Here is a 19,797-nt window from a genome sequence, read left to right as displayed (position 1 = left end):
TGACTTAGTAATAAACCCAGGATGAATTTTCACTGAGATAAATGAAAATCATTGGTATTACAATCTGTTAGGAAGAATTGATAATGCATTATTTTACACTGCTTTCTAGGTTAGTTCCAAAGATTAAAATAACCATTATCTCTCCAAGTACAAAGTAATTTTTAAAAGTCTGCAAAAAGTTTTATGAAGTGGAGGAACATAAAGTAAATATGAAGAGGTAGGTAATGTATATTGGGACAGGCCCAAGTGAATGGGAGCTAGTAGTGTGTTTGAAGTATTAAGGTTAGGAATTGTGTAAGAGACAATCCAAGAACAGTGGGAGCTTGAAGGGTTTAGATGATGGAATAGATAAACCGATATATTGTCGAAGGCTTTCATGGCCGGAGAACGATGGTTCTCCACACCCTGGGAAACCCTTACAGGATGACACAACCCAACCCACCTTTCTGAGTAGATATAAATCACCTGCAAACATCTCCTCCACAGTTTGACACTGAGAGATCCCTTTCTTTTGGTGCTACACCTCTGAAGATGCCAGTCACAGCTGCTGGCGAAACGTCCGGAACTACAATGCCAAGACCACGGCAATACAGACCGGAAAATCCACAACAACCATTGAATAGATAAACCGTTGGCCTATCTCCAGAACAGCTGCTCATAAGTTCTTATGAAAAAAGAATACCAGAAGTAATGACTGCTTATGACAAAGCAAAAGAGAAGTTGAATCACCTACACAATTCCCACACTATATATAAAATGTATGCAACGTCTTTGTACTGTGGAAATAATCACAACTAAAAATGTCCTTGCCACATTTTGGGGTCTCTGACTTTAGAGAGGTCTAGATAGAACCTCTTGGTAGCCCCTCTCTTTTATGGGAGTGTATTTATTACGACCCCTTGACCTTTTCAAAAAGTGCACTGGATTGCTTTTTCTTTTTCTTTTTCTTTCTCTTCAACTAGTGAAGATAATTTTCTCCTACAATGTAGGTACAGATTGAGTAACACCAGGGCTTTTTTTCAGGGGGAACGTGGGGGAACGGAGTTCCGGAACCTCTTGAAAATGGTCACATGGCTGGTGGCCCCACCCCTTGATCTCCAGACAGAGGGGAGTTGAGATTGCCCTTCACGCCGCCAAGTGGCGCGGAGGGCAATCTAAACTCCCCTCTGTCTGGAGATCAGGGGGTGGGGCCACCAGCCATGTGACCATTTTCTCCGAGGGCAACCCACTGAGTTCCACCACCACTTTTCCTAGAAAGAAAGCCCTGAGTAACACAATAAATTGTGTGTAGTAATCACTTATATGATATAATTTCGTACATCTACCTTCAATATAGCAAAAGAGCATCTTTGCTGACATTTTTGTAAAACATACATTTTTAAATGATAAATGAATAATCAACCCCAAATTCTTTAAGTGGTTGACAGTCCTACAAGTACCTCCATCTCTATTAAAATCTTGATGGTCAATGCCACAGACACTTGGTTTTCTGCTGTTAAAGGTTATTTGCAAGTTTTTTTCCTTCACTGGAAACGAACAGCGTCACAAAAAGGGGAAATGTAGTCATCATTTCCCCTTTGGGGGGGGGCATATATTTACACATGGTCCGTATTTATTTGTTTTTCCCTGGCTACGGAACGTGGACAAGGTGCATCTAAAGCTGTGTTCCTCTGACAAATCTTGACTGGGACCCTGGGGAAATTCCCTTGCGTTTTCTGGATTGTATATAAAACCATCTACTGAGACCTTTTTATTTTATGTTTATGTGCCTCAATGGTCATTGAGGAGTTCCAGTACAGAAGAATGCAGAGGTACAGGTAAGTGGGCATGCCGGACATGTTACATTTGATGGAGGTGGGTAAGAATCAGCTAAATGCTTCTTTGTAGAAAAGGTTGTCAATGGGGATTTTGACCCTGCGTTCCATGGCCCCGAACAAGGGAGAAGAAGATTAAATACCTGTATTGTTATGTCCCTGAGGGCTCCATAGAACAAGGCCTGGAGAGGCACAAATGAAACTGAGTATAAATTCTGGTGTAAGTGAAAGCAAGGTCCAACTAATATCCTTTTCTTCATGAAAGACAGCTAAAATTAGTACAAGATTTTTGTTTTCTCTGAGAGGACAAATTTCCCTGAGAATGCATCCTACTATGGATGGATGGATAACAGAAAAGTTGTCGTTGCATGAAGTGACATGGACTTTCAGTCTTCAAGCCTTCTTTCTCCTTAATTCATGTCCTTTTTGAAATTAAGAGGCTGCAGAAATTACAGAGAGATGGAATATAAATGTATCGTGGGGATTTATGCATAGGGAGTGGAACTAAGCACACAGTTTAGTACAATGTTAGGCAGGGCTTTTTTTCTGGGAAAAGAGGTGGTGGAACTCAGAGCGGAATCACAAGTGACAAAAGGCAGAGGTTGGACACTTGCCAGCTTCCCTCAAGTTTTGATGGGAAATGTAGGCAGCTTGGCGGAATGTTGGACAAGTGACAGTTGAAAAGTCCATTGGAAGCGAAGCTTCAAGACTAGGATGCCTACATTTCCCATCAAAACTTGAGGGAAGCTGACAAGTGTCCAATCTGTGCCTTTTGTCACTTGTAGTTCTGCTCTCAGTGGGTTGCCAGCATAGGGGGCAACTCCTGGTGGGAGGTGGTGCCCCTAGTACCACGTGCACATGCGCAAAGTGCGCGCAGGCTTCCGGGACCACCCAATGACATCACTTTGGGTCAGCTGGAACATGGGGGAAGTTTTTTAAAGTTTAAATCACCCTCAGCAAAAATGGTCACATGGCCAGTGGCCCCACCCCCTGATCTCCAGACAAAGGGGAGTTTAGATCGCCATGCGGAGGGTGATCTAAACTTCCCTCTGTCTGGAGATCAGGGGGTGGGGCCACTGGCCATGTGACCGTTTTCAAGAGGTGCCAGAACTCCATTCCATTGCATTCTGGCTGAAAAAAAGCCCTGATGTTAGATATTCCTCTGCTTCAGATCTTTTCACAGTAGTTCTATTTCAAACTACTGCCCATTTTCTCTGCTGTTGATGCCACTTACCCACTCAGTTACCTTTGGCAATGTAGACAAGATTCGTCCCAAGCCACTGTGTTCTTATATTGTCTCCATCTCCATCCTTTCCCCTAAAGCTAATTCATTCAGTCTCTTAAATTTCCAGTGGGATTGCAGGACTGTTCTTTCAGATCATAGTTGTCTCTCCCAAGGTAGACCAGTGCTTGATTGCAGTATTGTTGACTGTATGAATTCCCACCTCCCCAGTTCTAGTGGCTCTAGCCAGTATCAGTATCTGTCTATCTTAAATAGCAGTGGTGAAACTGACAAAGCTTTTTCCCCAGACCGCAGCAGTGAGATTAGAGAAACACAAAGTGTGTCCATTTTTTCCTGAATTTCTCCAGAATCACTTCAGTTTTGTTGATGCTTTTTAAAAAAAACCACTAATCACTACTGTGCACTCCAAAGCTTATATATGCACATGTCCTTTGGAAGAAAATTACTCCCTTCCTTGGAATGGTAAAGCCATCAGCTGAAGATGGGACAGGGACAGGTGGTGCTGAGAAGGATGGCTGACTGGCCTGCCTTCTGGACATCTTCCTATTCCTTTGCTTGGGTAGAGGACCTAAAGCACTTTATATAGTTCTTGTCTCTTCCATTTTATCCTCACAACAACCTATGAGCTTAGGCTGAGAGTGTGTGGCCCAAGATCACCCAGCGAGATTCCATAGCAGAGTGGGGATTTTAACCTGTCTGCCAGATCCTAGTCCAGTACTCTAACAACATACTGGCTCTCAGTGTATAGAAGCATAGACCGCCACAGAGATACATAAACATCTGCCCCTTTAGTATCCTCTCTGGAATGTCCAGTGCTGCATGGAACAGATGTTTCAAAGGCTGCCTTAAACCATTTCCATTGATGTACGTGCCTTGCAACTGTCTCCACTTGATGGGGCCATTTCTCAGCCCACTCCTGCCAAGAGCTGCCTCAGCTCAAGCCATCTCAGCCGCCCACTGAACCCCAGCAGCATGGCCACTTGGCTGTGTATCATCCACCTACTCAGCCTTCTGTGCGCAGATCGCTTGATGACTCAGTTCAGTTCATGAACCGCCCCCAACGAAAATCAATGCAGTCATCAAGTATGGAACAACCTTTAGTTTCTGCCTCTACCATTACCCCTTTGAGAGTGAGGCATCTGCTTCTCCATCATGACTGCTTCTTCGTACTATGAATATTTATTAATTAATGCAACAAAGTTGCACAGTCAGGAAAGTGTGGAATCAGATGTGATGAAACACTTTTCAAGCCAGTATATCACAACAGATGAAACTTACTTTTATTGAAATTGGTTCACATTCATGTGCATTGTTTAGAAGCAGAAGAAAACATAGAAACCTAATCTAAATAAAGCTATTTCCTATTACAAGTGGTCAGCTAATCTGGCGGTATGTGAGTGGGAGTATCAGAGCATGGCATGCTTACACAGAAGAACTCTGCAGAACGATCTTGCTTCATTCAAGATCATGAGGAGACAGAAAAAAGGTACAGAGAGAGAAAGAGGAATGAGATAGAAGCTATTAGCTAAGGAACAAAAAGTACCACCACGAATATATAGTCTATTTCTACAGAAAAGGGAAAAATAGCACTCTCCAGTGTCCAGGAAAGCTGAGTTGTTTCTATTCCAATACTCCCTCCACTTTTGACTTTCTTTTAAAAAGATGTATATGTTTTTATTTTTATTTTTCACATTTCTATCACTCCCTTCCTCCAAGGAGCTCTGGGTAACATACATGGTTCTCCCCTCCTCCATTTAGCTCTCACCACAATCTTGCAATGTAGGCTAGATTATTTAGAATAAGCCTAAAACCACTCAGTAAGATTCTGGGTGGAGACCTAACCATACTGAGCTAACAATACCTTAATTCTCAGGCATGTGGGGAAACCTAATTCCAACTGGAACCTCAAAGGATGATGGGGAGAGGGGGCTTAATTCACCTTAGGCTATTTTTCTGACCTGTAAGTGGCTTCTCAGGGCTGTTTCAAGCAAGGAAAACAGGATGGAAGCTTTCTTACCTTGTGAGCCACAGTCCTGATCTGAATCAGGCTCTCAAGCACCTGAGAATTAGGCTTTCCAGCCCTAAGCCTACCAATTCCAGGAGTTGAGGGGGGGGGGGGAAGAGCCTGGGGAGGGGGGAATTTCATGGATGCCCTTGATATTCCTTGATGCCATTGATATCCCATTTTTTCTCCAATTGCTCAACTTATTGCATAGGCAGGGGATCTAAAATATATCCGGACTGACAGAAGTAGGGTTTCCAACCTCCAGGTGATACCTGGCAGTCTCCTGGAATACAAATGATCTCGAGGCTAGAAAATTGTTGCTTTGGAGAGTCTAGTGCACTATACCATGCTGAGGTCCCTGTCCAAACCCTGCCGTCCCCTGGCTCCACTCCCAAATCTCTAGGAATTTCACCACCTGGAGTTGGAAACCCTAGACAGAACCCATGGCTGACCTGGAAAAAGTGTAACCTGTGGTTAGATCTATTCAGTGCCAACATGATTCTGAGCCTCCCAGGTCCTAGTCTGACCCTTAAACTGTTACATTACTCTGGACCTTGAGTTCCAAATGCTCAGGGCAGGTCTAGCTACTGAGAGTCTATGTTGATTCTATTGGTTGTTGCTTGGCACACGAATAGCTGTGTTGTGATATCTGTACTGGCTTCCTAATGCCATCAGGTCAACTCAAAGCACTAAATGGGCAAGGCCCAGTATATTTTAAGAAGCCTTTCCTTATGCTTCACTGAGAACTTTGAGACTGGCAGTGAACGTTTGTTTAGGTTGCTGTCTGTGCGCTGCCAAATTATGACCAATCAGGAAGTAGAACAGCCAATCCTTGTCAAAAAATGGCATACAGTTGGGCTTTTCTCTGTCTAATGGTTCCAAACTACAACCATCTAGGATTCATCGTCTTAGCTGTGTCTGACTTCAGCCCTGTCACAATGATGAGTGTGGCATTCTGCTCCCTTTATGTGATCTTCAGAAGCCTGCATTTTTTACCCACAGTAACAAATATTCAAAACGCCCACATTAACCAGGAGAAACAAAACACAAAGTATTTATATAGCAAACATTACAGTGAGCAAATGCAGAGGGTTTAAAATGTGTCCGTGTTTCCTGTAGCACACTACAGTAGATCAGAAGGAAAACCATCCCAAGGCTTTGTGGGATAGGTGATGCTCTTACTTAAAGTGGCACTGTGTCATACATTGCGCTTGTCTGGTGATGCACATTACAAAGTAAGCCACCAAAGGTTGCATACCACTAACACCATTTTTCTCATTTGCAGGTTTCACTGTGTCATCCTTCAATATCCTCTTTCCTGTTTTCTATGGAATCTGCCCATGGTCCTGTATATTTTCAGTGCTAATCCAATGGGTGCTTCAGCCTTCCGAATTCAGCGTATACAAAGTACAGGTGAAAGCAATCATCATCATAGCCCTATCTTGTATCAAAATATTCCCAGTTATTTTCTTTTTAACCTAAAGTAGTTTTGTTTTCAATAGATGACTGCCAAGACCACACTATGCACTTCAGAACTACCTTTGCCCTGGCAGGAGACGCCTTGATCCTAAAATGCCCTCCTTTCCAATACAAAAATATGGATGCTTCTGACGTGTCCCTTAATCTCACTTGGTATAAAAATGATTCGACAAAAGTTACTCCAGTAGGGAGTGGAGAAAAAAGAATTATTTCTCAAGGTGATGCTCTGTGGTTTTTACCAGCTTCTCTGCAAGACTCTGGGGAATATATCTGCACTCGCAGGTAGGCATTTAAGGTTTAGGAATGTTAGGCTAAATAACTACAATATGCAGTTGGATATGAATGGAACTCTGTATAGCCAATGATGAGGTCCCTGCTGACCATTGATGAAATCCATCGTGGTATAATTTACCAAGTGCTCTTACTTAAAGTGACACTGGCCGATTCCAGATGGGCACAAATAAAGAGAGTGCTTTTCCAGCGACCTCACTCGTAAAAACCCGTAATGTCCCGTCCCTGCTTACCTCCGGTTCATGGCGCTGTGTTGCGCTCCAGAAGCGGACGCTTCGTCGCCGTGGAGAGGCCCTCCCCTTTCCCTCCTTTCTTTGCCAGCCGGCCGGCAACAATATTCCCTTAATTTTTTTTTTAAAACCGGGCGCCATTTGCGCAGTTGCACATTTGCGCACATCAAACTGCGCAAATGCACACAAATGCACAAATGCACAAAAGTTGACGCTGCGTATTTGCATACCTGCACATTTGCGCATTTGCGCATTTGCGCAAAACACGTAAATTTTTTTTTAAAAAAAAACTGAAATGCGAACCAATGAAGGCCCCCGATGTCAACTGTGACGGGGAGGAAACAACCAATCCCGGGTACCTCAGTTGGCCGTGCGAACATCCGGAAGCGGGATGGCACGGCACGCTGCGAGACAAAGTGGATGGAGACAAAAGTGAACGTGTGGCTGGTAAGTGATTATTTCCGCAGAAAAACCGCAATTTCTGGCCATCTGGAATCGGCCACTGTCTCATACACTGGACTCTCCTGGTGATGCACTTTACAAAAAGGTGAGCTACCAATGGTTGCATCCCACTAATACCTAATTTCTGACAGAGAGGAATGAGCTTTGGAGGTATAGAGCAGAGACCAGATATACTAGATTCCTAACTGCCTGATACTTGGTGCCACGTACATAAAGTCAATTCAGTTTACCTATGCACTTCCAAAAGTAAAACTACTTCTCGGTACTGTTATGACTTGGGTCTAGTTTTAACCTTTCCAGTGCAATATGATTGTGTCAGGGTGTCTGTATGCTAACATAATAAAGCATATTCATTCAATGCGTATAGCTGGTAGTGGAGGAAAAATGAATGATGTAGTAGGAACTAGGGTCTGGGAGACCCAAGTTTAGACCCACTCTGCCATGAAAGCTTACTGAGTGACCTTGGGCCAGTCACACACACTCAGCCTAACCTACTTCACAGGGTTGTTGGGAAGGTAAAATGAAGGAAGGGAGAACAATCTACCCTTCTTTGGAGGTGAAAAAATATAGTAAGTAGATAGGATTTGTGACAACAGAGAGACAGTGAGTGGGCAATGGTGCTGCACAAAGGAATCTCCAAAGCAAGAATTTCAGCAGCAGCACTTCCCCAGAAATAGAACGGGATGCTTGCACTGGCTAGTTAGAGCCCCGGTAATTTCAGCTAAATAGCCAATTATGGCACATGTTATATATATATGGTTCAGGAAGAACCCAAGATTTTGTATCACTCAAAGACTCAACATGACTTTCATAAGGAATGTTTGACATTTGGTTAAAAAAAAGAAGGATGACTTCAGGATTTTAAATATGGAATTATCATGTTATTAAATGTTCAGAAGTCACCTCTACCTAGTAGGATTAGAGTGCGGGAAAATGAGACCCATGTTCCCCTGTGTTCATCTCACCCCTATTCTGACTGTGATGAAATGCCTGCTCTGTTCCCTCCAAGCAATATTCTAGCAATGTTGCATGTTTACAGAACAGCAGTTTCTTCTAAGAGAACAGTGCAGGGAAGCACGGATGTCCTCAGGCCTCGGCGGCAGCGTAACATCCTTAAAAAATTACACCACTGAGCACAACTCGGCATCTGCAATAGGGAAGACAAATGTTTCGATCTCAGGGGGGGAAATTGCAGATGCCGCTTATCATACAGGATATGTGAATGAACCTTTGAGGTGAAAAAGTCAGCGTTCAGAGACAGTTCTGGTGCAACATCACTCTCGCCAGAGTGCTTTGAAATCAGTCCCATTGTCATTCTGAATCTTTGTGAATCGATCTAGAGTAGGGTTGCCAATTCTAGCTTGAGAAGCTGCTTGAGATTTGGGCGCAGTGACTGAGGGAGGTAGAACTTGGAGAGTGGGGGGACTCAGCAGGGATGGGATGTCACATCCAGGTCAAAGGTCAGCTCTTCCAACCCTTCCCTACTCATGAGGTCACCTTCTCCCACTAACATTCAAACTTTAAATTTCTTGCCTCTTGTTATTTCCCTCTGCCTTTTTTCTCTTAACTCTGAAGAGGATGCCAGCCAACAGCAGTCCCAAATTTCTCTATCCCCAGCTGACGTAAGGCCTTTTGCAAATGATAATCAATTTCTCCTAGTCTTTATGGTATACTATATAGTGAATATCATATTCCATAGGGGAAGTGGAAGTCCTGGAGAATCCACCCTTCCTACCCACTGAAGGACCTCTATTTATAGCATAGAGTCTATCCTCTGAGGGCCAAGCTACAAGTGACAAATGACACTTGAACGGCAAGTGGATTGAGTGGAGGGCAAGTGAGCAGGGAGGAATACACTTGCCGTTCAAGTGTCATTTGTCACTTGTAGTTTGGCCCTAAAGCTACCACTTCCTCCATGGGAACTGATGTAGTCTGGATATCAGTTTTAATTCGACAAGAATTCCAGTATCCACCTTGAACATGTAACTCTAATCCAGGAAAAATACTGGTTTGAATCAACTCTATATTCAGAGGGCATATCTACACCACAGATGTAAGCTAGTTTAATAGTCATTTCCTTTCCCAGGGATCTCTGGGAATTATCATTCATTAGTGAATGTGCTTTACAGTGCAATCCTAAGAATACTGTCCTGGAAGTAAGCCTCACTGAAAAGACCTGAGTAGACCTGCTTAGTATAGTGCTGTTAGTCTCCAGAATGACACCTCTTAATTTTGTTTTAGATTTATAATTTAGGGTGGGGGAGTCCATTTTAAATAATATTCATTATGATCGCTGGGGCGCTTTCAATTTGCTTTCAAACCTGAGGCTGCCCCACACATTATACCCAAGACAGGGTTAAGAGCGCTCTGTTTCTAACATACCCAATTACATCATTTCTGCAATTGCCTCCGCATCTGGTTCCATGTCTACTTCATATTTCCAGATGTTTGAATAATCTTCAAATGAAATTAGTTCAGTGCATGGTCAAAATGCAGAGTTTTATCTTTCAGTGTACACTTTGATTAAATCTTCAGTTCTTTGCCTTATATATCCTATCAAATTACTGGGACAATTTCTGCTGGTATCTACAACGTTTATTGCATGGCCTGTGTGGGGTAGGGTGAGTGGTGTTGGGGAAAGAAATTTGTGTAATGGGATATTGAAATCGGTTCCACTTGTTCACCCATTGCATGTAGTGATGGTGCAGGAGGAGGGAACATGTTGGCTGACAGCAAGCAACTCCTACAGCACTGGTGAAGCTGCTAGGGGGGTAAGTTCTACTTGCTGCTGGCCACCAACAATCGTCCAGGCCAGTAGACCTCCTGGGATTTCCCCAGAAAAGTAAATGGACGAGCCATCCTGAGGAAAGAGTCACAGTACATACAGATGGTTAATCAAAAAGGTTAAGATCTGAAGAAGTCTGAATTGCGAGGAAGCAAGTAATAGTGATTAGGGGTTCTCCCTCTCCCCTTCCCCCTTTCCTCTATGAGTTGCATAATAGGCCGAGGTTATACGTGCTTATTTGCTTTGTATTTTGAGCTTTATTTTCTTCCACAGACAAAATATGTAAATAATTGAGCTTGTAGTATTTTTATTGGGTTTTTTTTTTAGCTTGTAAAAATTGTTAGTAGTTTTTGAACACCGTTGATACTTTTGGAGCACTGTACTTCATCAGCGTCACACCCAGTTTGCAATCTGCTTGCAGGAATTCCACTTACTGTGCTGACGTGTCGGTTTACCTTCGAGTGTCTGAGATTTCTTTTGTCCAGAAAGACATGAGATTTCGTGAGATTTCTTTTGTCCAGAAAGTCTTCATACACAGCCGAGGAACTGTGGTTTGTCCTAGTCTGGGAGGTTTTGTACAAAAGGATACCAGCTATGAACTCCAGTGGTACAAGGTATTATTACTAGTATCATCATAAAGAGGAATATTACTAAATTCATGGCTGTATACGGATTTGAATTGACTTTCAACCACTCAACTATCATCTATTCAACTCTAAATCTTAAAATGGACATTATTAATAAAACAAGCTTCATACTGATAGAAACCAGAGAAAGTTTTGCTACTTCACCCTGTGCATGCCTAAAGCAGGAAGTATTAATTAGGATACTGACTGATCAAATCTCAAATGGTCCCAATATGTTAAAATAATTAGTAGAATAAATCCAAATTGTAAAAATGAAGACACTGATATTCAGAAGTGGTTGGATCTGGCCCTTATCCGGGTGATTAACTACTAGGCATAGAGTCCATCATCAAATATATAGCTGCCAGGGGTGTTTTCCAGTTACCAAAGAGGAGTGTGCTGAGTGGTTGCCCTTTCTGTTTGTTTCTGTCAGATTTCTGACACCCTAATTTGGGTCTTTGATTTCCTTCACTTCCTTTTCTCTGTTCTCTGGCAAATGTTTTGCTTTTGCTCCCTGGAATATAAGGCATGAATTGGGGAAGGGGCTAGAGGTGACTGCTATACACTCCATCCCCTCCTGGTGGTAGGCACCATTACCTCTGCAATAGGCAACAGGAAAAACAAGGAAGAACCGTTTACTTACATCCCCAGCAAATGCAACAGACCTGCTGACCAAGTGGCATTTAAGAGCAAGAAGGTGGTTAGGCTTCTGGGCACTGAGGTCTGCTGCTAAACTTTTGATTGTGTTCTGATTGTCCTTAGGATTCTACACCACTGGATATAGACAATGAAAAATTCATTGCTTTGAAGGGCACCAATGATCTCATCATCAGTCCTGTGACCTCAGATGATGCAGGCTCCTATACCTGCCAAATGATCTTTGAACATGAAACAACACAATACAACGTTACCAGAATGATTTACTTAGAAACACTCGGTAATAAGCAGTTTACTCCTGTGCACTGTGGAGCATTTCACAACAGTGCTTTTTTTTTTGTTGTGGTAAATCCAACTTTTCCATCAATGTTACAAGTTTGGCAAGCAGAATAAATTGTATACATTTGAATTAGGTGGTTAGTGGTTGGGCGACCCAGGTTCAAATCCCCATTTTGCCACGGAACCTATATAATGCTTTTTGCTAAACAAAATCAAGATTTCTAGATACCAAATTTGTATAGTTTTATTTTTATTTTTTATACACTTCTTCCTTTTAAAAAATCTTAAAGTGGTAGAAATCAAAGCAGCACACATGGTTCCCTCTCCCTATTTTATCTTCACAACCATCCTGTAAGGTAGGACTGGGCAGAGAGATAGTGCTGTCCCAAGGTTACCCAGAGAACTTCATTGTTGATTGGGGAACTAGGCATCCCAAATCCTAGTCTAACAGTCTAACCACAACACAACACTGTTTAACAGTCTAACCACTGTCTAACAGTCTAACCATAACACTAACAGTCTAACCACAGCAACACCGTGGTGTTGTTACAGACCTGTGGGGCATACATGCATCTCTGACTACAAGCAATTTTCCATGAACATAATAAACTGTGAAAGGAAAAACTGTTCTTGAAATTTCTCTGCATTATATCTTTCAGCTGCCAATGATATGAGCTTAGCCAGACCACTTGCTTGCTGGCTGCCTCAGATAACGGTCTGAAATAGTTTCTCAGAGGACTGAAAATCTTTGGCTATTTGTCAAGCGGTTTGGGAATTCATAGACCTTGGGGCCAGAGATTTAAATGTTCCAGTTACACAAATGAATAATATATGCCTTTTAAAAGCCCATGGAAATGATTTCAAACAGTTTGAGAAATATATTTAATTCAAAGCAGCAAAGGTTGATAAAGATATCCATTCCACTACCCATTAAAAAAACTCTTATGAGATGTTTTGCCTGCTGCTCTGATATATTGACACGGACCAGATAATTTGGTTGTCTGTGCATACAATCACCAGTAGAGGGCAGCATTGCTTTTGATTTTTTTTTCAAATGAAAAGTAGTTGCTAATGTGTGCGTTGTGATTCCAGTGTATTTTTTTTCAAAAGTCTAATGCATTCTTCACCTCTTTACTTTGAATTTTCACTAGACCCAATGAAGAAAAGCATCCCTGTGATTATATATCCAACTCAGAGGACTACACTTGCAGCTGTTGGTAAGTAGGTCCAAGAAGTATTCAAGCTTCTGCATGCAAAATGATAGGGGTGTTTATTTTTAAATATTAAAAAGAATTGTCATGGAACAGCCATAACTAACAATGATTGGGCAGATTTTCCTATAAAGAGTTTACAATCAGGAGATGTTTGCAATTTACTAAGGGAATGAACACACAGTTACAAAGTAGTTGAACTGTAACTGACCCATTACATGTTGGGCTGAATCCTACAACTCCTTTCTGAAGGGAGTCCTGGGATCTAACCAACCTCTGAAGTTCCATGATTCTGTTTCCTGATGTGAGTGGGCACCTAAATGTAAAACAGCCATGGATGACTTCAAGGATGAGTGGCAGAGCAGGGGTTGAACAACCCCTTAGATCAGCATCAATGCTGCTGTTACATTCTTCCAGTTATAAAACAGATCTTGGAGGAAATATTGGACATTACCATCCATGTAACAAAAAGTCTGCCAAGCAAACCTCGTAATGCAACATCCCTCCGTGGGTCAGTAATGACTCAGTGCTTGCACAGGGTACCTTTATCTTTACCATCTACATGGAACAAGTAGATCAGCTCTAAATTACTCTTTCCATGGATCCTTGGAAGAGTTGTTAGGAGGGCAGGGAATCTCTTAACAGAATTTCCTGTTCTGCAAATTTACAGTTTTCAAGCTTAACCCCTAACAGTTAAATGGGCTTAAAAGGAGTCTTGACCTCAGGAGCTCAACTTTCTGCCCTTTCCTGGTCAACAGAGGAGGCTGTTTTGCTTGCTTCATCTGGAGACTCCCGTTTCTCCAGCCACTCCGCGGAGCAAAATTTGAAGCAATCCACCAATTAAAAGGGCTTTTCCTCCAATGCAGAAGCCGCTGAAGTTGGAGGAAGGCTCCTTAGGCTGGAGAAACTTCCATTGCCAGATCTTGATTTGGGTGTTGCCAGTCTGTGGCCCTGATCTGGCCCTGACAACGTGAGTTAAAATAGCCTCTTATATGGTACAATTTCTAATATAAATGCAGGGACAGGTGAATAGAACCTAGATCCTACATGCTATGTTAGAATACTTTCTCCTTTCTGCTGAGATCAACATTGCTTCTATTTCACAGAGACTAACAGTGAAAACCTAAGCAGAGTTACTTCAGTCTAAGACCATTGAAGACCATGGGAGTAGACTGGAGTAACTCTGCTTAGGATTTCACAGTAAAAATGGTACTGAATTCTGGACCTGACTTACATAGCAAGATAAGAATCTGGAAAATTTTGGTCTTGTATGAATGGCAGATGGGTGCGCTCAGGATGGCTTTTGGTTTTTCTTGTGGCATAAAGTTATGGATTTGCAATAGTGCTTAATCCTCCTCTGGGACTGACCCCTGGGATATGATGCCCTTTTCAGCTGGTAGTTCTGTGAATAAGATTGCACTGATGTCATAAAAAAGTTGCACTGCAGCTATAAAACATTTCCGGACACAAACAAGTAGATTGACTCACATAGTTCTGGCCTATTGGGATGTAGGCCTGACTCATGAAGGATGTGGTTGAACTAACTATAACCAATATAAATGGGAAAGTTTCTAATTCTTTGGCTGTCAGAGCATTGTGCTGTTCAGTGAAAGCCAGCTGCTCTTCAGCAAAAAAAACCCCAAACACCTTTATAAACTTTTTACCATTCTGAAACAAAAAGGACAGCTGTGATTTCTCTGATTATTGATTAATCTGATTAATGCTTATTTTCTTCTCCAGGTAGGGTTAGTTGTTTGTTTCTGTCACATTCCTTTCCCAGGTCACATTCTTTTCCCAGATGAGAATAAAACACACTTGATAAAAGTGAAATGCCCACTCAAAGCTATTTCTCCATTCCTCCTTAATCCTGGCTTTCCCCAACAAGGGAAGTTTTGCAGCTTTTCTGGAAAATTTATGGATTAAGAAGTTGATTAGTCCTTACTAATCAACATGTAACTCAATACTTGTTTGATTGTTTTTAAATCTCCATGCTTCCTTTTAAAATAGGTTCCCAACTGATCATCCCATGTAAAGTGTATATTGCAGCAAGCAACAAGTTTTATACTGATGTCTGGTGGCAGGCTAACAATACGTACATTGATTTGATTTACCCCAATGGCAGAGTCATAGAAGGCATGCGTCAGTAAGTCTTTTTAAAAATTAAATTAAAATACCTTTCTTTGGTTATCTCTTGTTAAAGAACTCTAGGAAATTTTGCATACAATTCAGCCCCTCTTCCATTCCAGAAATTGGATAGAGTGATCATATTCAAATGCCATCCTCTGTTCCATTCCCTCAATTATAAGGGAGAGCTTAATGTGAGAACTGAGAAAGGAATGGAAATGTCTAGAGTTGCTACTTCTTTTTTCATAGACAGGTTCCTATGACTTTAAGAGCTGCATGATGGGTAAAATGCAACAGCGGGACTTTCTTGCCAGATGGAGGCACAGTGATAGAGAACTACTGTTACTTTTCTGCCCATCATGTAGTTCTTAAAGGTGCTAGTCCCTACCTATGCATCAAAAGGATGGCCTTCTACTAAATGGGTAAAACACAACAATGCGTTGCCAAATTAAATCCAACACACTTTTAAAAAAAATTGGATGTTAAAATCCTGTCTATTCCATTTTTCTTTCTATTTTTTTATTACATAATGTTCCAAATCAGTTTGGAATGCTGTTGAGAGAGGAATGAACTCTGTCATATTCCATGAAACTGCTGAAGTTGCAAGTGCATTTTTCCTTCCAACTGCACTTGGATAATAATATAAACAACTGTTTCTCATCTTAGAGAACATGTTGAAAACAATGAAACTTTCATTGAGGTGCCACTGATTTTTGACTCTGTCAAAGAAGAAGATTTCAATACAGATTTCAAGTGTGTAGCCGAGAACACACGGGGACATCAAGTACACACAACACAGGTCAAACAAGAAGGTACTTTCATTTTACTAAAAGAAATATTTTCTGTGTTGTTGTTGTGTGGTACTTTAGCAGAGTATTTACCACCACAGTGTCAGGATTATGAGGTTTACTTCAAGTAAGTGCATTAAAATATTTCTACAGTATGGTTCATCAACTGTAGCTTACTAATATTTACAACAAACCTCTGAAGGAAATTAATGATTTTAATTAATGTTTTACCAGAAAGTAAACTGGACCAATTAATTTTCTCCATTCCCATGACTTCCCCAAGGCCCACCAGTGGATCTTAAACTGAACTTGAGTTTAAATCCACAAATTGGTGCTTAATTGCTCATTACTGTGTTATTACTCATTACTCAGTTGCTCATTGCTCTCCCACCTTTCCCTCCCCCATGCCCACTTACTTGACCAGTAGGGGGCTCAGGGGGCTCTTCTGGGCGGCCCAGCACAATGGCCCAAATCGCACCCCGCAGTGCCCCACAACGGGCCCATTTTGGGAGTGCCCTTTGCCCCGTGCAGCCACCTTTGACCTGCAGGATGACATCACTTCATGGAAGTGACATCATCACACAAGCTGGGAGCTCACATGCACCAGGACAACGCAGAGTAAGTGCCAGGCTCCCAATCTCCCACCAGGGGAGTCAGGGACCTTGCAACCCTACTCCAGGTTCAATTTTCCATCCATTGGCTTGCATTGACCCTTAAGCATGAGAAGTACTGACAGTAAGTCATATGCCTACTGTCTCCTGCTGAGGAATAATGGTTAACCTTCTTTGCTGGAGATATTATTAAAACTTGTGCTATGAGAGCTGAGAGATAAGGAATGAAATTGCTTAATGCTATGTTGTAATCTATGAAAACAGGGTCCAGAAGAATTTTATTGCTGGAGTGACTTAGCAGGGAGGGGCAGTCAATTTAATGGCAAGCCTCAATTGTACCCTTAGAATTTCTAGAGCTTAGGGTTAAAATATACCATATGCTTTTAAAAAGGAGTTGTGTCCAAGTTCCCTGGATTCATCTTGTTTTACCTCAGTCATATGGCAGCTGCAAGGATTGTCGCTCTTAGAGCCTGAAGGGGCAAATTTTGTTCAGGACAGCAGCTTGAAAGGATAAGGGGACTCCTGCCTCCCCATACCTGTTTCCTGAGCTGGAGAACTATTTCTATAACTTTGGAGCTTGCTGGTATTAATACTACTGAATGGACAGTTCCAACGTTATGTAAACAGCTCCCTACCACTACTTTTTCACCTGAGGCAAAAGGTTGCCTGTGGGAATTAGGAGCCCCCCCCACACACAGGGCTGTCTTGTGGAAAATAGGCTCCTGTAAAGAGCTATGCTCTTTGCAGCTGCCATATGACTGAGGTAAAACAAATTGGGTCTGGGAAACCCAGAAACAACTCAATAAAAATGTATAGTGGCCCTTAGTTAAAATCTTTCCAGGTGTCTTGCGGGGAGGAGGGCAGCTTAAGAAGCAGCAACATGTGGCCTGCAACCAATTCTTCCCTTGAAAGTGTTACATCCCTCAACTCTGGATGGAACACGGCAGCGCACCACAAGGGTTGTATATTGTCTGTCAGATAATCAGTGAAATCCTTCAGTTCTCCCTTTTAACCACCTAGAAGTACTTCTATTGCCTGCAAGAGTGTAGAGAGACCCTTATTCTGATCCATCAAGGTTGTATTATGTAAAAGATGTATATATTTTCACTACATTTCTTTCTTTGCCAACAAGAGCTATGAATGTTTAGCGTGTATGTGAACATTGGTTGGGCAAAATAGAGAAATCCCAGGCTGAAATCCTAGGCTGTGCAGGGATTGACCTTCATGTTTATTTTGCTGACTTTCCACAAACATGTTCTCTCTCATTTTTTTAAAACAGAGATCGGTCTGTCTTGGTACTTTACAGCAATTCCTGTTGCTTTGGCCATTCTAATTGTGGGAGGGGTATACATTCACGTATGCTGGAAGCAACGGTCTGCAAGAGGATATGTATTAACCAAACTCTAAAGAATAAAACCTGCTAAAGCATCAAGAAAATGCTAACTTCTCGATTCAGCAACATGTTATTTGCAGTTTGGGTCTTTTCTTACTTGAGGAACTGGGTGTTTGGTTTATTATGCTGTAAATGTGTGAAGAAGAAAGCAAGTAAGCTAGGCTCCTGCTGGCTCAGTTGGAATTTATTGCTATTCCTCCTTTAACAGCTGGTCCCAGGGCATATCACAAACTGCTTTTGAAACACCTCTCTGCCTCAGAAGCAGTGTCCTGAGTTGTGGCATTGGACCCTGCTGCTTGATGGAAACATATTTTAAAGTTCCCTTAATCTCAAATACTAGGATCCTGGGAAATGTACATAATTTTGTAGACTATTTCATACTGTAAGAATTTTCATTGTTCTGTGTATCAAACAATTAATGTACCTGTTCATATTTGACACCAGGCAATTTCTCCAACCCATTTTCCTTAAAATTATTATTTTAAAACCTTGCATAAGATTCCTTTTGAAATTGGAGAAGTTTGGCTGCCTAAGGGCAAAAGATAAAGTGAGTTTTGCAATGATTGTGCTTACTTAAAAAAACAAAGTGGGACTTCTTTCCAAGTATTGATGTCATAGTAACCCCATATTGACTGTAAATTTCCACAAACAACTCCATATTTCCTGCATTTTAGGTTGCTTCATTTCAAAGCATGACTCTGTATTCGTAAAGGGAAAAAACATAAGTAGTTCTAATAATTACTTCCACAGATAAATGTTTTTGCTCTAGTTGGGAAGTTGATAGCTGGAGAACTAAATAGGTTAAATGATTTACCTTTGAGAAAAGAAATTGGAAGGGAAGCATAGTAGGCTTACAAATTCGAGTTTGTTTTCCAGAAACTCTTTGGCTAACCATGATCTCATTTCCAGAAAAAGATGTGATGACTAATGTAACACTATTGAATTGATCACATTTTGGAATCTTCAAACATTACTGGATTATGTTATTTCAGTGCCAGTCTGGACGTCTGTTCTATCTAACAGTAAATTCTGGATCTAACTGTGGTTTTAGGTCATCTGCACTGCTTATTATTGGAAACTGATGTACTAGGATTGTTTTCTTTTTTTAATGCTAGGAGCTTTAAACAAAGAATTAATAAAGACTATGAATATTAAATTGGTCCAAGTGTCTTCTACTTTCAAATTTTCCTAATTTTCATATAATCAAATCCCAGTTCAGTGTAACTCAATTGTTTCCAGCTGTTTATTCACACACACACAAAGCTACAGTTGTGCAGTAATTTTCACATTACAAAATGCATGAAAACAAGTGTGTGATGAGGGATTCCAATATATGAGAAGCAGTGTTAATGTTTCCGCATGAGAGCACAGGCAGACTGTTCCAGCTTCTCAGGCTGACTTTGATGATGGAACATGCCAAAACATGATAGTTCACACATGTGTGAATGGAGCCTGGTTATTCATATTATTTATAGAAAGGCTTCCCTTTGTACTGCCTCCATTAAAATGTTTAGTGTATTGGTTTATTGATTTGATTTATGGTCCTTGAATCTTAATAGGACATGCATATATGTGAAAAAGGCCTTGGAAGGTTCACTATAAAATCTTGATTTTGCTGAAGGCGAAATGTAGGTTCTTGTAATCTTTACCGGAGTTGCAGATTTGATTAAGTCTTTATTAAGTGATTCACTTGTTTAGTCAAATTGCATGTGTGAAAGTAATTTCCAGTGCAATCCTGAATTGATTGAAGTCAATGGATTTAGAAGAGGGTAACTCTGCTTTAGACTACACAGTTGATG

The 19,797-nt window shown here is 41.4% G+C and overlaps 1 protein-coding gene across 1 annotated transcript; it reads left to right on the top strand.

The window, feature by feature from the left end:
* Positions 1-1,773: 1,773 nt before the first annotated feature.
* On the top strand, positions 1,774-18,102 carry LOC129326206 (interleukin-1 receptor type 2-like). Its single transcript, XM_054974369.1, has 9 exons — positions 1,774-1,817; positions 6,348-6,475; positions 6,565-6,823; positions 10,731-10,923; positions 11,698-11,872; positions 13,023-13,088; positions 15,090-15,225; positions 15,873-16,018; positions 17,885-18,102. Exons 1-9 carry the CDS (start codon positions 1,774-1,776, stop codon positions 18,010-18,012), a joined length of 1,275 nt encoding a protein of 424 aa, XP_054830344.1. The 3' UTR covers positions 18,013-18,102.
* Positions 18,103-19,797: the final 1,695 nt, after the last annotated feature.

The sequence above is a fragment of the Eublepharis macularius genome, chromosome 3 (genome assembly GCF_028583425.1).
Source record: "Eublepharis macularius isolate TG4126 chromosome 3, MPM_Emac_v1.0, whole genome shotgun sequence".
Classification (NCBI taxonomy): domain Eukaryota; kingdom Metazoa; phylum Chordata; class Lepidosauria; order Squamata; family Eublepharidae; genus Eublepharis; species Eublepharis macularius.
The sequence above is the reverse complement of the archived record's forward strand: the minus strand, read 5'-3'. Positions and strand labels throughout refer to the sequence as shown.